Source organism: Dunckerocampus dactyliophorus, chromosome 5 (genome assembly GCF_027744805.1).
Source record: "Dunckerocampus dactyliophorus isolate RoL2022-P2 chromosome 5, RoL_Ddac_1.1, whole genome shotgun sequence".
In the NCBI taxonomy this organism is placed as follows: domain Eukaryota; kingdom Metazoa; phylum Chordata; class Actinopteri; order Syngnathiformes; family Syngnathidae; genus Dunckerocampus; species Dunckerocampus dactyliophorus.
The window spans coordinates 13,215,016-13,234,256 of NC_072823.1; the positions used below are offsets into that span (position 1 = coordinate 13,215,016).

Below are 19,241 nucleotides of genomic sequence, written 5' to 3' on the forward strand. Positions count from 1 at the left end.
GCCCAAAGTCAGCTGGGATAGGATCCAGCTTTCAAAGCTAACAAGCAGTGTAGAAAATGGATGGGATGGACGGAATAGAACTGCACTGCATAATACTGAGAGCTTTTTCTAATATGCTCAAGCTCTCGTACAACTAATTATGGTAACCAAAATATTAGAAGCACCTGGCATATTGCTAAATGAATATCATTCTGACAGTGTCAATTGAAACTCTTGGATGTCATTGGACTGTGGAAGTGTGGCTAATGAAATAGCCAGTCAGCAAGAGAGGAAATAAAACCGTCAAATCACCTAGGAATGCCCAGTAGGATACACTGTGGTTGTCTGCATGAGATATTGTGTGAGGTCATGTACTGTATTGCATCTCATTGGATTGTGCAGGTGTATCAGATTAGTGTATTTTTACTTGTCATTGATTGTCATCTATTTGTCTATTTTTCAGTATAGTCACAGCCCTTGCTTTATGCGCACCCCCCAACAAAAAAAAAAAAAACAGTAATTCTCTGACACACTGTAGCCAAGTGTTTGTAAGCAAGCGCCACCTGCTATCTGAGTCCATGGAGCCAACTCCTAATTAAGCATCTTTGATTTTAGCAAGATGGTAATCTGTTAGTAATTAAGCACACACACAACACACACTCACACCTTTCAGCCTTGTCAATGCTTTCTGCTTGAGGAAAATTGACTCTTTTTTTTTTTTTTTTTTAAGTAAACAGGCCAAAGCAGGAGAAGAGAGTGAGAGGAGGTGACCGCTGCAGTCTGGAGTAATGAGGATGCAAAGTGGTGGCAAGACGAGACACAACCTGGAAGAGAGCACTGTGAGCTTTTATACAAATGGCAATGAAAAAAACAGCAGAGGGTCAGGGGTCATGCTTTGTTTTCTTTTATTATGATAGCACAGGAGGAGCGCTGGATGACACTTTTTCGGATAATGACATCACCTAAGCCAGGGGCTATTTGCTGTAAAATTACACAAAAGCAGCAAAAATGGGAAAAATTGAGAAAAAATACACAATGTAAAGACGGAAAAGCTGAGATAGTGAGACTAATAATTAATAGTAACACAAAGCTTTGTCTCTAAATATATTTGTTTATAAAATAAAAAATTATATATATATATATATATATATATATATATATATATACACACATAAATAACTCAGTGGTTATTTTTCAATAGGCGGCCCTAAGTGGGAAAAGTTTAGACATCCCTGACCTAAACCATTCAACTTTAGGAACTAATGGCGGGAGAACACGCACGCACGCACGCACACGCACAAACTCCCAGCATGCTTTGTAGTGAGGTGGTTACAGATTGGCTGCAGTGATAAAAGGCACTATTATGTCATCTTGTTTGACGACACCTTTGAATTTCTTTCATCATAATCATCATCACCCTGATTCCTACTCACCACATTCGCTTCCTGGGTGGAAGACAATGTTCTTTGTTGGAGGCAGTCACCCCCAGAGCCAGCTGCATCACTGTAATGTATTTCTGGTAATTCACCATGGTACCGTCCACCGCTACGGAAAATCCAAGGCAAAGAAAAGCGCAGGTGATCATATATGATGTGTCTTATTCCCTGGCATCCGCCGCCTCGGCTGCGTCTCCCGGGCTCAGCAGCAGCAGCGGTAGCATCAGCAGCACAACGCCATTTGCAACGCCGAAGAACTGACAGTGAAAACACCCCCCAAGGAGCTGAAGGCAAGGTGTCGTACCGCGGCGACCCATGTCTGCAATGACACCAAAACACGCCGCCCATCCATCCGATCGCTCTGTCGTTTCTTTTTCTTCTTCCCCTTATGTGTATTTTTCTCTCTCCTAACACGCTCCTGACATGATCCGTTCCCCCTGCCTCCTCCCACCTCTCCAGGCTTGCAAACACTCTCTTAAAAAACGCTGCAGCGTCCAAGCGTCCGTATATGTGTGTGTGTGTGTGTGTGTGTGTGTGTGTGTGCGGTAGGGAGGAGAGTGTATGTGTGTGTACATGTAGTCCAAGGGAGGGAGGGGTGAGGAGAAAGAGGATGGTGAGGTGGCAGGCATTCATTTTTGGAGATGCTCAGTAGTGGTAGTAGTAGTAGTAGTAGTAGCAGCAATAGTAGTTTCTGTTTAAAAAGTTTGTTTTTAAATATCAGCAGTGCTTTGTTTGTTTGGCAACTCTTCCTGGTACTGATTGCTCCTCAGTCTGAGCAGGGCCCCCTTCTGGCCACCATGCTTTATTGATGCAGGTGGAGGACATCCAGTATTTGTAGCTTTTTATCCACTCACATCAATCAGTTAATCAAACTATTTATAAAGCACTTTTTCTGCATTTCAAATGCAACACACAGTGCTTTACAGTGTTAAAAACAGTGCTCCAAAAACCACCCTCCCCCCATAGACCCATACACTATCTCCACACACGCACACGTCACAAATAGGATTAGTGAGACATTTCACAAAATGTTTATCAGTTTTTGCCCTCTGTTCTGCCCTGCCTTCTCCTGGCTGTGTTCTTTTTTTCAGAAGTCCTCTCTCCAGCTGGAGGCGGGGCGCACCTGCACTTGATTGGCTCCAACCACATTTAAGCAGATGGACTGCACCTGGGAGATGCTGGATTACTCTTTATTGCTTGCTGCACGCTTGTACGGACTTCTGTTGAAACTTTGTCGCTTTTTGCCAGTGCTTAATGAAATCTCTTCTCTTGAGGATAAACTTTGCACCAGCGTCTCCCAGGAGGTACACCCAGTAACTCCCTGCTCCCCATCTTGGCTACCCTTAGTCTTTATTCTGTGACAATTTTTCATGGTGCTTTTTAGTTACCGTTTGTCACGCACCATCGCCCTTTGATTTTTTTCCCCCCACTACGCACTCAATTAAGACTTTAATCTGCACACCTGCCTCTGCATCTGGGGTCCAGCACTTACAATAAATATTTGAAAACGCACCTGCATGACATTAAATAAAGTTTTGTCTAGTCATTTTTTTCCATTGTAGTTTTTTTTAATTAATGTTTTAGTCTCGTCCTGGTGGACTCAATCTCATGCATCATCTTGTCTCTCGGGCATCATCTTGAGATGGGTGTCTTGGGACACCCCAAGTAATCAGTGCTCGGCCAGAAAATCTGTAATTGGTGCATCTCTACTTCAGAGGGTTTACTTCAGTGGACACTTGGATGTGTATCAAAATCTGTTCCAGGAGGCTGTTCCGCCCTCAGTATTATTTTCATTTTATAAAATCATTCATGGTCTATTGCCTATCCTGTTCAGGTTCATGGGTGAGCAGTAGCCTATCCCAGCTGACTTTGAGTGAGGGGGGTGAGGATACACCCTGGACTGGTCACCAGTGAACCACAGGACAGCCATTCGTGTATAGCCTCTAATTAACATAGCATGGACAATTGGAGCAAACCGAAAAAGGCGGAGTAAACCCACACACGCTCCACACAGAGATATCTTGGAGAGGTTCAAACCCAGAACTTTGGAACCCGGAAGCTTCTGGCTGTGAGGCAGACGTGCTAACCACATTGTGCTTCCCTGTAGAGCAGGGGTGTCAAACTCGTGCCATGGAGGGCCGAGACACTGCAGGTTTTCTTTCCAGCCAGTCACTAAAGCAGGTGATTTTAATGATCAACACCTTCAGTTTGAGGGAAGGAGCTCATCAATTAAATCACCTGCTGAAGAAACTGGTTGGAGAGAAAACCTGCAGTGTCTCGGCCCTCCAGGGCACGGGTTTGACACGTGTTGTAGGGCCTAGGTTCCCAAAGTGGGGTACGTGTAACCCCAGGGGTACACCAATTGTCATAGGGAGTATGTGAATAAAAATGAAAAATAATTAGCGCCTACGAGTGCGCCTCACGGTGAAAGGAGAACAGAGCAGAAAGGAGATGGAGCATGAACTTGTGCATTGCTCTGTGTGCATTATATAAACAAATAGGTAAGTTGGATGATTATTTTGTACAATAAGAGTGTTTCATCTTGAAAATGTCATTTATATTGGTGTCGCAATCCCCGCACGGCGCAGCGGTGAAAACCTGTTGCTGAGTGGGGATTCCCCCGAAAATGAGGCATTATCGTTGGTTGTATGTATTTTTGTATTTTGGATACTGCTTGATCATAATTGTTGATCTTCCCCCTTCAATCTAGTATTAAATTAATATGCAGACTTAAACCCTAAGATCAAATTCAACCCATTCAAATGGAAATATGCCAACGTCAAACTGGAATAAAAGATATGTAGGGCAATGGTGAACTACGGGATGGCCATGGCCCTGGTCACTCTCCAGCTCCCCCACTGGCCATCTGGACATTGCGGTATCAACTTATTGCCACCCCTATGTGAGTAATGGTCTCACCTTGGCCACCCCAATGAAAAGTTTCTGGCTACGCCACTGATGTAGGATGGTTACTTACCTATTTATCATGTGAAACTTCATCAAAATGTGTCCATGCAAAGTACATATTTTTGCAGTTGCAGTTTCCCGTGGTGACACAGAACCAGGGATGTTCAATACAACCAATCTCATCACACATTTGAAGAAGGATTTTTGCAACACCACGGCTTCCCGAAACATTCACCACTGTTTGAAACATTTGAAACAAACAGCATGAGAAACTTCCATGGGACAGAAAAAAAAGTCATTGGATGTAAGAGAAAATAGCCAGCTCCTGTCAGTGTTGAGTAATGTCAGGTTTGAACGCTTCATTGAACACGTCAAGCCTCACTGCATTATATACAGTGGTGTGAAAAAGTGTTTGTCCCCTTCCTGATTTCTTATTTTTGTGCATGTTTGTCACACTTAAATGTTTCAGATCATCAAACAAATTTAAATATTAGCCAATGACAAGAAGCTGAAGCTGTGTGTCGGGCTGCCGGCACATGAAGTCTCCACTCGATGTTCTTCCTTTTGACAGTCGCTTAGAAACATGGCATGCACCTTGAGGTGAGGTGCATTCACAGACACTTTGTCTTTCCATTTTATTTATTTTTCCTAGGGAAAGACCCACGACCCACTAACAACGGTTCCAATTTTTGGTCCAGACCCACAAGTTGAGAGCCACTGCCCTAGCTGACACTATAGCACAGTAAAAAAATTGTATTATTTCTTTTAAAACATGCAGTGTTTGGGGTCTGAAGATGGTGAATAATTTCAGGTGTGATCATGTGCTATTCTTGCAAGTCTGACAATGTGCCACAGTGCAAAGTCTTTAATAATGCATTTCACCCAGAACCTCAAATTACCTTTGTTGAACACAGCAGTCATTTGCCAAAGCCCACTTGTCATTAACCGCAAATGGTTTATTTTTCAATCAATAGTCTGATACACTAGTGAGGTTCATCTGTCTAGACAGAGCATCTGTAAAATCTGGTTTAACAATCACTTGGGGCTAATGACATGCAAATACACTGTATATACAAGCAATGACTAATATTCCTGGGTTTGTCGTCACTGGCTCAAGCAGGTGGGGGGAAAACAAGCATAGTGTTAAAGAGATGTCAAGTGAAATCAAAACAAAAACGCATTGTTCGCGCTTGTGGAAATCGTTCATTCCAGAAAGCGTTATTACAGAGTTCCTAAGATAGTCCATCATAAATGGAAACAGGTTCAAGAAACAACCAAAAACGCACAGAAAGACGGCTGGTGAACCTGTTGTACTCGTCGAGTGGAGCCGAGTCTGAATACGCTTGAGTTTGTGGGGACCAAAAACAAACAAAATTTATACTGAAAGCAAAGTTAAAACATTGTTGACACTAGAAAATACTCATGGAAATGTATACTGTGATATTTATGTATTTGTCATTTCAACTCAGTAGCAGTATTTCTCAGCATTCACATGCAGTCCCAAAGGGGATTTTAGTTTCCAGTTAGTTTATATAATTGCTTGTTGCAGACCTTTTTATGCTGCATCAATCAACCATAGCCCCACTAATAGAGACATTCAACCGACCTCTGATGAACCCCCCAGCAGCACACTCGATCACCTCCCACTGATGAGCATGCCATACAGATAATTACCGGTATACAGAATAATGAGTCACCACAGATCCTCTATCAGACAAGTGAGATGACAAAAGTAACAAAGATGGAGAAGGGAGATATTCAAGGTTTGTGTTTGTTTGCTTTTCTTCTTGTACCGTATAAAACAGGTTACTGGTTACAAAGGTATTGCGTCATTTCCGGTTTTTAGACGTGTGCGCTCAGTGTAGTTACTCTGTGTAGCTGTCGTGTTATCCTCTCTTATTAAACTGCTTTCCGATTTCCTGTTCATAGCTGATTACTCGCCGCTGTAACACTTTTGTTCAAGTGTACAAAGCATTGATGTTTCGCTACTTTACATTCAAGCTAGCTTAGCGGTTAACATAGCTTCCCTGTCTCCTCCTCTCTCATGCTTGGTGTGTTGCATGCTTTGCTATTCCTTGTCTTTCAGTGATAATGATACTTGTAAGAAATGTAGTTTATTTGCTGCCATGGAGGCGAGGATGAGTCACTTCCAACACTGATTCCCAACCAGGGGTACGCATACTCTTAGTGGTATGCGAGCAAATTGCAGGGTGTACGTGGAAACATTTGATTTTCAAGATGATAAGTAAATATTCTCAGGAATTTCATATTAAGCCAGACAATAAAATGGAACATGTGCGCTACCACTAGTTTCCCCAAGGAGATAATAACCTGTGATCATTTGTGTTACATTCTTCTTTTGGAGAATTATCAACACATACAGTATGAGTGAGCGGGTACTCATGGTATGGTAAAAAGGCTCTGGGGGTGCACAAGGCAAAAATGGTTGGGAAACATTGACTTCGACAAGCGTCTCTGCACTGTGGAAGGACGTACTTCAGCTGCGCCAGCTTAAATGCTACATTACATAAATTTCCCCAATGTTTATTCAAATTCAAACTACATTTTTTACAACACACAATAATAGGGGTGTCACGATGCACTCAGCTCATGAGATGAGACAACACACGATAATGGGTTGACAACAACGAGATGAGACAAGACGATATTTTTTACTTTTAAGAACTACTTTAACTACATTACTACAATAGCAAAATATAGGACTGGACAAACAAACTTTTTTATTTAAGGGAGTCACAAAACTGCAAGTACATTTTGAAATGTTGTAAAACCGTGCTTGCATGACCTAAGCATGATGCTTTTAATTGTTGAACTTCTTTCAACAAATTAAAACATAAACTGAAAATGATAAAAGTTAAAATAAGGACTACTAAGCATTCATGTTAAAGTGTAGTTATGAAAAGACACATGTAAATTAGATTGCAGTATATTAATTTTATGTTTACGCTAAAATAACTGCAGTTCCCATAATGTTTAGATTGCCATACCTGGAAGTAGAAGACGCTCCTATTGCATGTTTTGATTCAGCTTCTGCTTGGACATTAACAGGGTGACAGCTGTTGAATTCCAATGGAAGAAAAGCAGCCACCCACCCGAGCAAACAAGTAATGCTTTGAATGCCGAGTGCAGATAGGATTGCAAGGTTTATAGTGTGCTTAAAGCACTTAATTTGCTATTCCAATCCTGCCTCGCGCACTGCCACTTCCATATTACGTGTATGCATTATCACTCACAGTAGCGATGCCATAGTTCCCAATCTGACAGAATTCTGGCTGCCCTGTTACTGTGAAACAGCTGTTCTCTTAAACTAGAAATATAATCACGTTTTAATCTGTTAAGATCTTGAGAAACAAGATCTCGTAACTTGCGCTGAGATTGTTCAGGGAAATGAGTCCCTTTACAAACCTTTGTATAAATAAAGGACCTATTTTCAAATAGACGCATTCAACAAATAAAAGCCTGTCTGCAAATACTGTAAATGCCCCTGGCCACCACAGGCAATACGGTACCTTATTTAGCTACAGGCCTTTATGAGGGGTACAATATTAGAACCACCTCTCGGTATAATCCAGTGAATGCAAGTGTGTGTGTGTTTGGGTGAGTCAGTCAGTAGCGGGTGAAGCATATCGGCAGTTGCGGGGTCAGTAGTTGTGCTGCAGTCTGAAACCCACTGCAGCAGTAGAATTCACACTGGCATCCCCCCTCTGTACATTAATGGCTCAGCCTGGCCAATCATTACCTTTCTCTTATATGAAACCACTGCTGACATATTTCACTGCACAACATACACTCACACAAGCATGTAGAGATACTAATAACACACAAAAGTACTGCTTTTTTCCACATCCAGTAAATAGGCCAGCCGGGGTTGCCCTTCTTTCTTGTGTCCTTCCGCTTGTCCACTTTACTTTGTGCAGCAATATCCAAGCTGGTTTGTGGGACTCTGGCTGCTCCCAGAGGAGGCAAACCTGGCCCAAAGCCCTAAGAACCTCCACTGCTGTAACCCTGTGATTTATTAGTTTTCCACCAAACAAAGGGGAAGTTCACAGAGAAAGTCCTCTTCACATTAAAAGCACTGCACCAAGAAGATGGCAGATATGAAATACACACGGGAACACACATAGTCACACCTCAGTGCTGTCGCAGTGCCTTTCGCTATATGTGCTGTGAGGTGAGTCATCAGCACAGAGACACACAACCTTGCAGCTTCCGTTAATCTCTCATCCGCTTCTCCACCTCCTCAACCTGCCAGAGGCTCACTTTCTCCACTTATGGATGGAGGACTTACATCACCGCTGTGGCTTCGCGTATGCTGTACATTTCAGGCCTCAGGTCTGAAAACACACACACTGGTGGATCACACGCGAATATCCTTTTCCAGGAGAAAGTGACATATCCTGTGGTCAATGGCTATTGCATCAGGGGAAATGGCAGGACAGTGTCTCCGACAGTGTGTGGCTTCAAGAAGCGCTATTGAGCACTTTGCCTACTTTTTACATGTACACTGTAACTCGGCACTTGTCCAACATAATATATGCCACACACATCTAATACAACAACATAACATTAAGGAGTGGGACACAAACATTTTAGCAACACTATCACTGGGGGTGAGAGTGTGGGGGGGATTGTTTCCAATTTCAAGATCACCATTGCAGTACCTCTTTTCTCAAAAGTGAAGTAAACAAGTGAGGGAGATGATGACGTTTGGTGGTCATTAACAGGTTCTATGGACAATTACAGTGTTACTGTTAAGGGTGTCATTAAGACGCAGATGTGCTAACCACATGATCCACCGTGCAGCCCTGAACATTTGTAATGAATAATTAATTGCAATTCATTTAAATGCGAATTTAAGTTACCTATCATTTTGTATATACAGTATACAGTGATGCCTTGGTTAAATTCATTAATCCATTCCAGAAGGTCCGACTCAAACCAAAACACTCTAACCAAAGCAAATATTTCCATAGAAAATAATGTAAACCCAATGAATCTGTTCCAGACACAAATAATTACAAATGACAAATGAATGGACAACTGAACATTTAACAACACTGTTTTCCTAGTTTTGTTGGAAAGAAACCCACAAAACCAGCAAGTAACAAAATAACACAAAATAAACACATTATTCTGCTGCAACCACTATTTGCAAAAGTGTCAAAAATATATCAAACTACATATCAACATTCTAGAACCAATAACCATGTACTTTGCCGTTTAATATAGAAAATGGAAAAAAAATCAACCGCTGGCGGCAGTGATGTCGTGGAAGTGTTGATGTGCTATGTTTGACTCGGATGCCGCAAACATGCTGCAGTAAGTTTGACTGCTTATGTGATGTTGTTGGGACCAGAAATGAGTGTAAAATGAGACAGGCAGAAACACCAAGTGTCACCCTCGATGGGTCGTCGGGTTGACTGCTACGCGGGAACTGGAGTAGTATGCATCGCAGCTGATGACGGAGCCACTCCCGTCACGTTTACGTACCTCTGAAATGACAACGGTCTTCTCTTTAAGCCGTAAAATTCGGAGGTGTAGCACCTTTGTCTCAGTACAGTCCATCGCCTTTCTCTTTTGTGCGGTCGATGTGTGTGTTTGGACGTGTATCTCTCTTCAACTCGGATATAAACAACTTAAAATGGAGCCCACAGCCCACAATGCATTGCATTATAATGTGCAAGTATCGCAACATTTCGTCTTGGCCGCGTTATCCAAGATGGGGGCATAAACAATCCGGATGGTATTTTCGACGCTAAACTAGCGGGCGAGCGCAAGCCAATGCTAAATTTTAGCAAAAAATTTGGTTGTTAACCAAAAAACGAGCTAACCGGGGCAGACATTAACTGAGGTACCACTTCATATGTAAAAATACCACTGTCTAGGTTTAAGATGCTGTCTGCCTTGGTTTGGTACTGCATGGGGGGGCACTAACTTTCAAATGTGTCCCAAGGATTATGAACCCGCCCTCTTCTTGCTCTGACATTGCAAGCCGCACCCCACCTAACACGTGTTAGTGTAACAGGGTCAATGAAGTCACTGTAAATATTTAATGTAAATGTCTCAATAATTACACAAAATATATGTTCAAGGTCAAGTAATACCTGATGTGTTTGTATTGTCATGTCATTAATGTGGAACGTCAATCACGTCTGTCACTGTGTACCCCTACTGCTCCAATTAGTGTGACACCTCTTATTATAAGTTTGGGCCGCACCTTTTTGTCCGTGATCTCCATGTGAAAGGTAGGCGTCCATATGGCTCCAGAAATTTGTGTTTTTAGTTTAGAACTTTATTTCTTAAACTTTCTTCTCTTGTGTTGTAATCTGTGTAGGGGGCACGTTTTTCGGCCACATTGTGACAGCATCATTTGTGTGTTACTTCCATCAGGTATGCTATTTTTGTCTCACTTTGTGTGTAACGGCCCTTTTTGTTCGTGATCTCCATGTGAGAGGGGGACCGTTATTCGGCCACATTGTGACAGCATCATTTGTGTGTTACTGCCATCGGTAAAACGAAGTGCAACCGCTGCAACCCCGTGCCTGTCGTCACTCCTCATCCACAACGCAGAGAGACAAACACCACCGGTTACATTAGTTATGTTTGATGTCAGCTAATGATAGTGATTTGGCAAAGTTTAGCAACTAACATTAGCTATCATTGAATGTATAGCCTAACCATAACCACACAAAGACTACAAATTGCCAGTCGCTTCTCTGAGACTGCTTTTATGTGTGTGTTCGTACTATGGACATGTACATGTATACGAGACAGTGGTGAGTGAAAGCCATGAATGCTAGTAATTTTAAATTTTTACAGAGTTTAACTTCAAGCTGGGACAAATATAAACATTTATTTGTTCAGTCTGTTCTTTTACACTACTATTGGTAACTAGCTTCTTACATTTTTCTTGTATTTTTTGGTTTTAAAAAGTGTAAGTGGGAGCTGAAGACAGACAGCACCTTTAAAAAGTGGTCTTTAAAACCCATCAATGATTGTGTGTAATCATTCATTTGAAGTACACTTAAATCGTCAGATTAATTTCTGGGCGGATGAGATGACTGTTCTCTGTACGTCGGTGAAGTTCAGGGGAAAAAAAAGTTCAGTGAAAGCAATATTTCAGCTGACAGCACTTAAACTGGATTCAGTCAATTTCACATCTGTTCCTGTGGCGCTCCATAAAGCAAAAGAGGGGTATACAGTAGCTACTAGAGCTACTAGTCAGGCTCCTTTTGTGCGCTTTCATTCCAGAGAAGTGAGCTGCGTGCATGATCATTTTGATTCAGCACCACTCTGACCGCAAAAAAACCCAACAACCAACGTCCCCTCCGACCGACACAGCTGACAATCTCCTTCTCGAGCCAACACACCGCTTCCTGTAAAGGCACAATTCACCATCAGGTTGACATTGTTTCTAACAAGCGTGGCTGCAAACGTGCCTCACTTGCTGGCACGCTGGCACCAAACCGCCATGCCTTGAGGCACTTTGTGTCCTACTTCCTCTTAGATTGAATAAACAAATGATTTAGCCGTTTCCCCCCCTACTGATATACAGTACATGCATTCAACCTTGGCTGACTACTGATTCTCACGTTAACGCCAACCCGCTACTGCAAAAATGTTAGCTCAGAACGACATCACAGACTAACTTCAGCAAGAAATCATCAAGTATGTTCATAAATAATTCCAAGAGGACTTACATTGCCTTGCAAGTGGTCTGCGTGTGGATGGGAGGCTCTGTGACCATTCTGTGCTGTGTGTGCTGCTATGGTGCTGCAATGTGTGAGATGCTATCATCGTGTGTGCATGTGTGTGTGTGTATGTGTCAGGGTCACACCACTGGGCTTGCTGTCTCAATGCTGACTTAGCTGTCATACATTAAAGAGGCCTCCTTAACGGTCTGGGGAGCATATTAGCTCGTCTGTCCCGTCACTTCAAGCTCACCCTGTCCACCATGCCTCACACACATACAGTACAGACCCCTCCTTCCGCTGAAGCAGCTGGGCCAAGGGTACTCTCCGGGGGTCCGCACTCACGCAGATCCACTCAATCACTCAGCTGTGACGCACTTGCAAGGCATTATCCACTGACGATGCCCCAACTCTTCTCCTGTCTCTCTCTCATAACTATAACTAATTACTTTATTAAAAGTAAATTGCCCAACCATTAATCCACGTACATGTGGACTAGTAGTGAGGTCAAGTTTTTCCTCAATTTCACACTTGATTATTGTGTCAACAACACACACTGAAGACACACCATCTTTTGCAGTCTTACCTGGAGTCACCAGGAAACACTGGATCAGTGTACATCGGAGGGGAGCACAGAGGTTCCCCTCCTGGACCATTTGGGGGAACAGGGAGGCCTCCTTTCTGTCCCCTTCCTGGAGCCCCATCTGTTAGAGCAGATTGACAGTCATGGTTTCATTACATTCTTTAATATAATGCTATTATTAGCCTAGGCTCACATTAGCTCACACAGTATTTGTTTCAACATTATGTTGTCAACCTAAGAAGCAAAAATAATACATTTTCAACTAAATCGTTTTAAACACATATACCAACCACACAACAAGTTCCATAATGCACTGCAATAGCCGGGACATTATTAGATAGCTGCTCCCGCTCCTCTGTTACCATTCGTTTTTATTTTTTCCATGGAACTCATGCAAATAAAGTTTAAGTTGTAGTTTTCCAACACTAATGAGTAGTGCAGATTTGAAACTCACGTATTTGTTCTCTGTCCGTCAAAAATGTATGCTAGTTCATGACAGATAGCATGCTAATTAGCGTCTTCCTGTGTATGAGTAAAGTAAACTACGGTGGCCTTTTAGGATCAAAAGGCTTTCCATTGTCAAGTATTTGATGGGGATGTCAATCTATCAACCACTTTTGTAATATGCGCTGCGCAGGTTTGGACGCCATTGTGGTGACCAGAATCAAGAAACATTGCATTGTGAACTTGTACTCGGCACACTGCTCAGCCATTAATTGTGCCAATAGGTCCAAAAGACCAGATTTGTCATGTGTCAAGTTTCCCAAAGACATAGCCCAGTATAGACATAGGTAGATTTATAACACTGGTTGTTGTAAATAAACAGGACAGTGCACACGACTCACAAAGTGTATATTGTAAGTGCATATTGTGTGGGAGTCCCACACAATATAGCTTAAAGCTAATTTGTTTCCCTGGTTGATTTTTGAATTCATAACAAGTCAGTGATGATGATGATTTAGGCTATAGTCTATCAAATGTATTAACATTGCCATTACTGGAATAAATGTTACATTGTGTAAATACTGCCAGTTTATTATCCGTCTAATATAGGTATTATTATTTTGTACGTTTATTGTTAAGTGTTGGAAACACTGTCAGGAAGGAAAAAAGTAAAATGAAGGAAAAGTTTCTTTCATAATGCTGCTTGCGTTTTTATTGACATTTTTAACGTGCAGTTAACGTGCGCACATCCAACACCGTAGTTTGAGAAAACACGGTGGTGTGGCAGTTGATGTTGAGCCACAAGCAGGAACAAATATTGAGCAGAAATGGACAAAGAAATATTTAGAATGGTGATTTTAGCTTCAAAGGCCTGGCAGATGGCTCTCTCCACAAGACCAAAGTTATTTGTATCTACTGCCGCTGTGATTTGTCACAGAGTACATCGAGTCTCAGATGTCACTGCTGGAATTTCACATACTGGAGCACTGCTGGTATTTTTTATCGTCAATTATACAGTGGTACCTTGGAATGTGAATGTCCCAACTAAAGAGTGTTTTGTAGATACGAGCCATCTCTTGCCGAGCTAAAATTTGGGTTATGAGCTGCTAGTTACCAACAGGCATAGACGAGGACTGCTATTTTGGGGGCTTGTGTCAATGTGACAGAAGCGGAAGTGAGTGAGCACACACGCAGCACACAATGAGATGGCAGTAAAGGCTCGCGGAGGAATTTATTAGCGTTATTATTATTAAGTAGCGATTTTTTTAGCTTTTGTGCTTGAACTCCTGTGTTTGTCAAAGATGATAGAATAAAATTTGCATGTTGAAAGACAAACAGACAAAACAGAATGTTTAATAAACAAAAAATTGCGTAAAGCAAACATATTATGCAGTCTCATGTTGTATTAAAGTGTATTAAAAACTTCAAAATGATCTTTCAGAGGTACACTTATTATAGATAAAAAATTCTTTCTGCCTGCGATTAATTAGTTTAATATTGCGAGTTAACTATGGGCAACATGTATTTTTTTTATTTTACAGTCAGCTCAGAGCTAGCCCCGCCCAGCTCTCTTGCTCGCCATCATGGCGGACTTTCTGCTCCATGGCGTACTACACTCTGTTGCATGCATTTGCAGTGGAATTGACAGACCTATCAATTTAGAGTCCTTGGTTCCCACAGTAATAAAATGTGCTCACTCCTGGTGAGATGTAACGACAACAATGTGTGTGTTTGATTTATTAGGTTGAAGTAAAACTGCACAAACTGAATTGAGGTTGTTAAAATTGTTGACTATAGATACATGCAGCAATTAACAATATTAATTTTCTTAAAAAAAAACGTATTATACCAAACATATTTGATTATTGGGCTTTGTTGTTGTCTTAATTTAATTACAGGCTATTGCATGCTTGACATTCCCTTCCTAAATGTTCAGGCTATCATATTGATTCTGAAGTGTGTCCCAGACTGCAGACACGTTGACCATATGTTGTCTATGTTGTCACTGGCTAGTTACAAATGCTGTCGGGTCAGTAATCCCCTCAGCCATCCCCGGTTTAAGAGGCTATTTTTGTTGGCTCTTAGTCTGCAGTGCAGTGCTGGTTTAATGCAAAGCAGGTTCCCACTGTATTTATTCATTTGTTAAAAGCCAGTTCTTATTCTTGGGTTATTTGCTTTTAGTTTCAGTAAAGTTCTGGTGTGTTACAATGACACCTGAAGGAATGTGTTGTTTTTGTTGTTTTTTTCCGATAACAACAGGAGTACAACACTGCCGCCTTGATTGTGTGTGTATGTGTGATGTCATGAATTACCGTCTCCATCCAGCAGAAAGCAGGTGAGCAGGTGGGGACACACCTCCTCCAGGACAGAGCAAAAGGAGCAGAAGGCAGCGGGTCCTTTGGAAGACAGACGATCCAGAAATATCTCAGTGCGCTTCTTGTTGGAGTCTTGTCCCAGTATTTCCTTGTACTCCCCAAGTGAGAACACCTTGTCGTAGACCAAGTATGGCAGCACAGTGTTGACATCCAGCTCACTCAGGAGTTTCTGCCGGTGCTGTTTGAGGATCTTTGCGGCCCAGCTCTTCTTCTGCTTGGTACACGGCCTCCTGGAGGACCTCTGCAGCTGCTGCCTCTTGTGCTTCCTCACAAACCACTTCTTGGTGCCGCTGCCAAACATCTTCAAGTTGAGCAGGCCCTCCAACACTTCTTCCACAGCTCTGTCAGCACACTTCCCAAACGAGGGGAGGTGCATATTTCATGCCGGAGAAGCCACCATGCCACATATTCCTGTGGAAGTTCACTTTGTTGTTGTTGTCCCAGTCAGAAAGAGACAATCTGGACAGTAGCTGAGTTCTAGCTGGGTACTTACCGCCACTAAGAAGATTATCAGACTCTTAAATACACCAATGCAAACAGCCAACAAGCAGACATCCTCAGCATATTTCACAATGCCCTGTTATTGTGTTATTGATCATAATATATCTAAAAGGTTTATCGTTCAGCTTAAATGACTGGGGATATTCAACTGGCGGTTCCTGGGCCAAATAACGAACATCAGATTGGCCCGCAAGTTCACGTCAAAGCTTGTTCCTTAAAAACAGCAGAGTACTCCAGTCTTGACATGTGGAAGGTGTGTGCTTAGTGTTTTTACAGCACAGTACTTTCTCAAAACCAGCAGAGCACTCCTTTCTTATAGAAGATCTTTGACGAGCATTTCTGCGGTAGGTCCTTAAAAAAAAGCAGCACATTCCTGTCATGTAGTGGATCTTTTACTACTGTTATTGCGGTTGGCCTTTAAAAGCAGCAGAACACACCTGTCATGTAAAGGATTTTTGACTGTTTTTGCCATAGCTCCTTAAAAACAGCCGAGCGCTCCTATCATGTAGAGCAGTGGTGCCCTTTTTGGACCCACAGACCGGCTCTCGTTCACACAAACCTCTGGCGAACTGGCGGGAGCATCATATATTATAGCGATCAAATTAGATTTATTTACTATGTGGTGTGTAAAACTAAGACAGGTATAACATCAAATTAAAAGCACAAAATGAATACAGACCCACCATCCACCAGTACGAGCCTGGAGTTTGCCTTTTCAGAGAGATTATACGTCGGCGTTTGATGTGTGTCATCACAGGCACGCATGTGCTAGCGTGAATTAACTTGAGGTTGTGAACCGAACAAATATTTATATCAGCAATTATATTATATTAGCAATCAATAATGTCATCAAACCGTACCTTCATGCCTTTCCACATAGTATCAGCATTTGGGAACAAATATGAGATGAAAGAAAACGGGAAAAATACAATATAGTAGTCGATCTGTGCAGCGGGGGACAAAGTTGGTTGGTGCGCTCAAGCAAACAAAGAGGAAACATAAACATGCAAAAACTCTGGGATTTGTAACTACAGTATATATTAGTTTTGTAATAAAATAATGGCTCATATTTCCAAAATTGATATCCATTTACATCAAATTTGCTGTAGTTATTGTTTTTTTCTCATTGCAACTGAAGGTGTTCCGGTGGTTGGGGACCCCTGATGCGGAGGATCTTTTGACTACAGTGTTTCAGTTGGTCCTGAGTGCTTCTGACATGAAGAAAATCTATGACTGGCATTTTTGCAGTAGAAACCTCATAAGCACCCCTCTTACAGTACATACATTTTTACATAAGTAATGCTTTACATACTATATTATATAGAAAAAAGAAAAATAATTTGGTACGGCACGCAAAATAATGTAGTTAAATATCCCTCTCCTTAACGCATCTCATTATGAGCTGTAATATTATGTGCAGTATGCACCCCTGCCTGAATGTGACCCTCAGTTAAGATAAGATGAAAACATTCTCTCATGGGTGTCAAGCCCTTACAATGAGACATCAGGCTTAAGTCAGGAGCAAACAAGAATGCCGGGAGGACATTTAAAGGGGAGTCTAGTACGTTGTATTGAAAATCTATAGAAAAAGGTAATGCAGTATAAAGCAGGGTGACCTTGTACAACACTTCAGATGGTGTGGAGGCAGGTGGAACACTCTTTACCACAAGAGGGTGCCATTTGATCAACGAGTACCAATGCCCAAGTCAAATTAGTTCCAAGGTGCTGGGCCACCTTTCATTTCTCTGATATGAATGAATGGAAGCTGAATTAATTCATTCCAGACACACCATAATGTCTTTATTTACAATGCAGGCAATGTTTTAGGTCAAATTTAACATTCTCAACTGTCATACAAGTATATATTTTATATATTACATATACTGTATATATATTTTACATACCAGAGAAATTCCGTGATGTTCATGGCTGGTGAGGCACTGACTCCTTTGGATTTAAAAAAAAATGTAAATCCAGGTTGCTCATTAAGAGGATAACCACAAAAAAGAAGAGACAGAGTCTTACTGGTTAGAATTTTTAAAAAATTGAATTGTTTTCAGTTATTTCTTTGTCCTATTTATTTTTTGCATTACCTGAAATGTGTGTTCTTAGCTTTTATCCGTATATGAAGTGCATGCACCCTCCTTCTTCAGGAAACGTTCTGATATTTTGTTGTAGTATCTCAATATCTCACCCCTTGGTGAGATCAGGTATATAATCTTCCATCAAATTGATTCGTTCATGCGGAAGAGCATAAAAATATCTTGCATTTGCCGTATTTGTAAATCTAGCTCTAGCTGGCACTGCTGTTTGTGTCTTTCAGTAAAGTACAAAAAAAATGCTGGCTATGCAAAAACAAGCACCTTCCAGCTCAAGTACGCCTGACCCCTTCATGATGGGTCAGGCTCCATACCCTCATACCTCTACACTACAACATCATCTGGAGTAGTAAGACAGAAACAGTATGCTCCTTAGAGGCTGTAAATCAGTTCTACCGCTCGTAAGCACTGGGCTGGTGGGGGCGAACAAACCCCGTCTCAGGCTGAGACAAGCTGGCTAGCTTCAGGGTTGGCCGACCTCTCCTTACTCTGTCTAGCTTTTCTGGAAAGGTCCACCTTGAAAATGGATTTTTAAGACTGGCTGACCTCAAGTCAATTCCTCCTCCTCCTCCGTCAGCCACTGTGGATGTTATTGTGTGCAAAGCACTACAGACTCTTCAGCTTGTTGAACTTGGCTTTGTTTTGCTGTGATAAACCAATCAGAGCAAGGAAAAATGCTTGGGTCTGGTAGATGGCCCTGTGAGGCGAATCTGAAATCCGATTGGCTAAACAAACAACCCCATTGCTACTAGAGTTTAAGTGACGTGGGCCAGCACTACTGATTCTGAAGACCCTGGGCAGATTAGATAGACATGGAAACACATAGAAGCTGAACTCTGACTGGATAAAAAAAAATGCACATCTACTACTGGAAGCAGCAGAGCCAAGAGACACACTTTGAAATGAAGATGAAGAAACTGGGGGGAAAAAGTGAATACAATTTACTGGAACAAATACCAGAAATTACGTTGGGTCAGCAGAGAAGGCTTTGCTGGACCTGAAATGTTATATGCTATTTGTATGTTCTGCTAATCGTTATTATCTTTGAGTGATATCACTTTCACACCTTATATTTGCAAACCTTTTGAGATGAGAGCAGCCAATAACAGGAAGTAAATGCTTCCTTCTCTAATCAGCAAAAGCCTTTTGCATCTCAGTCTTTTCCTGCACCGCCAACTTACATAAGACTCAACATTCCATCCCAT

General features: G+C 41.8%; 1 protein-coding gene across 12 annotated transcripts in view; it reads right to left on the reverse strand.

The window, feature by feature from the left end:
- Positions 1–15,888, reverse strand: part of tjp1b (tight junction protein 1b) — an 87,990-nt gene extending 72,102 nt beyond the window's left edge. For 7 of the 12 annotated variants that reach the window (XM_054776810.1, XM_054776818.1, XM_054776806.1 and 4 more), the window contains exons 1-2: positions 15,374–15,888; positions 12,621–12,738 (exon numbers count right to left, since the gene is read on the reverse strand). In XM_054776810.1, coding sequence (XP_054632785.1) covers positions 12,621–12,738; positions 15,374–15,812 — 557 coding nt within the window. In that variant the 5' untranslated portion in view covers positions 15,813–15,888. Of the gene's footprint in view, positions 1–1,412; positions 1,941–12,043; positions 12,118–12,620; positions 12,739–13,071; positions 13,109–15,373 lie in introns of those variants that run through there. The other 5 variants (XM_054776820.1, XM_054776819.1, XM_054776813.1 and 2 more) reach the window with 3 other exon arrangements.
- Positions 15,889–19,241: the final 3,353 nt, after the last annotated feature.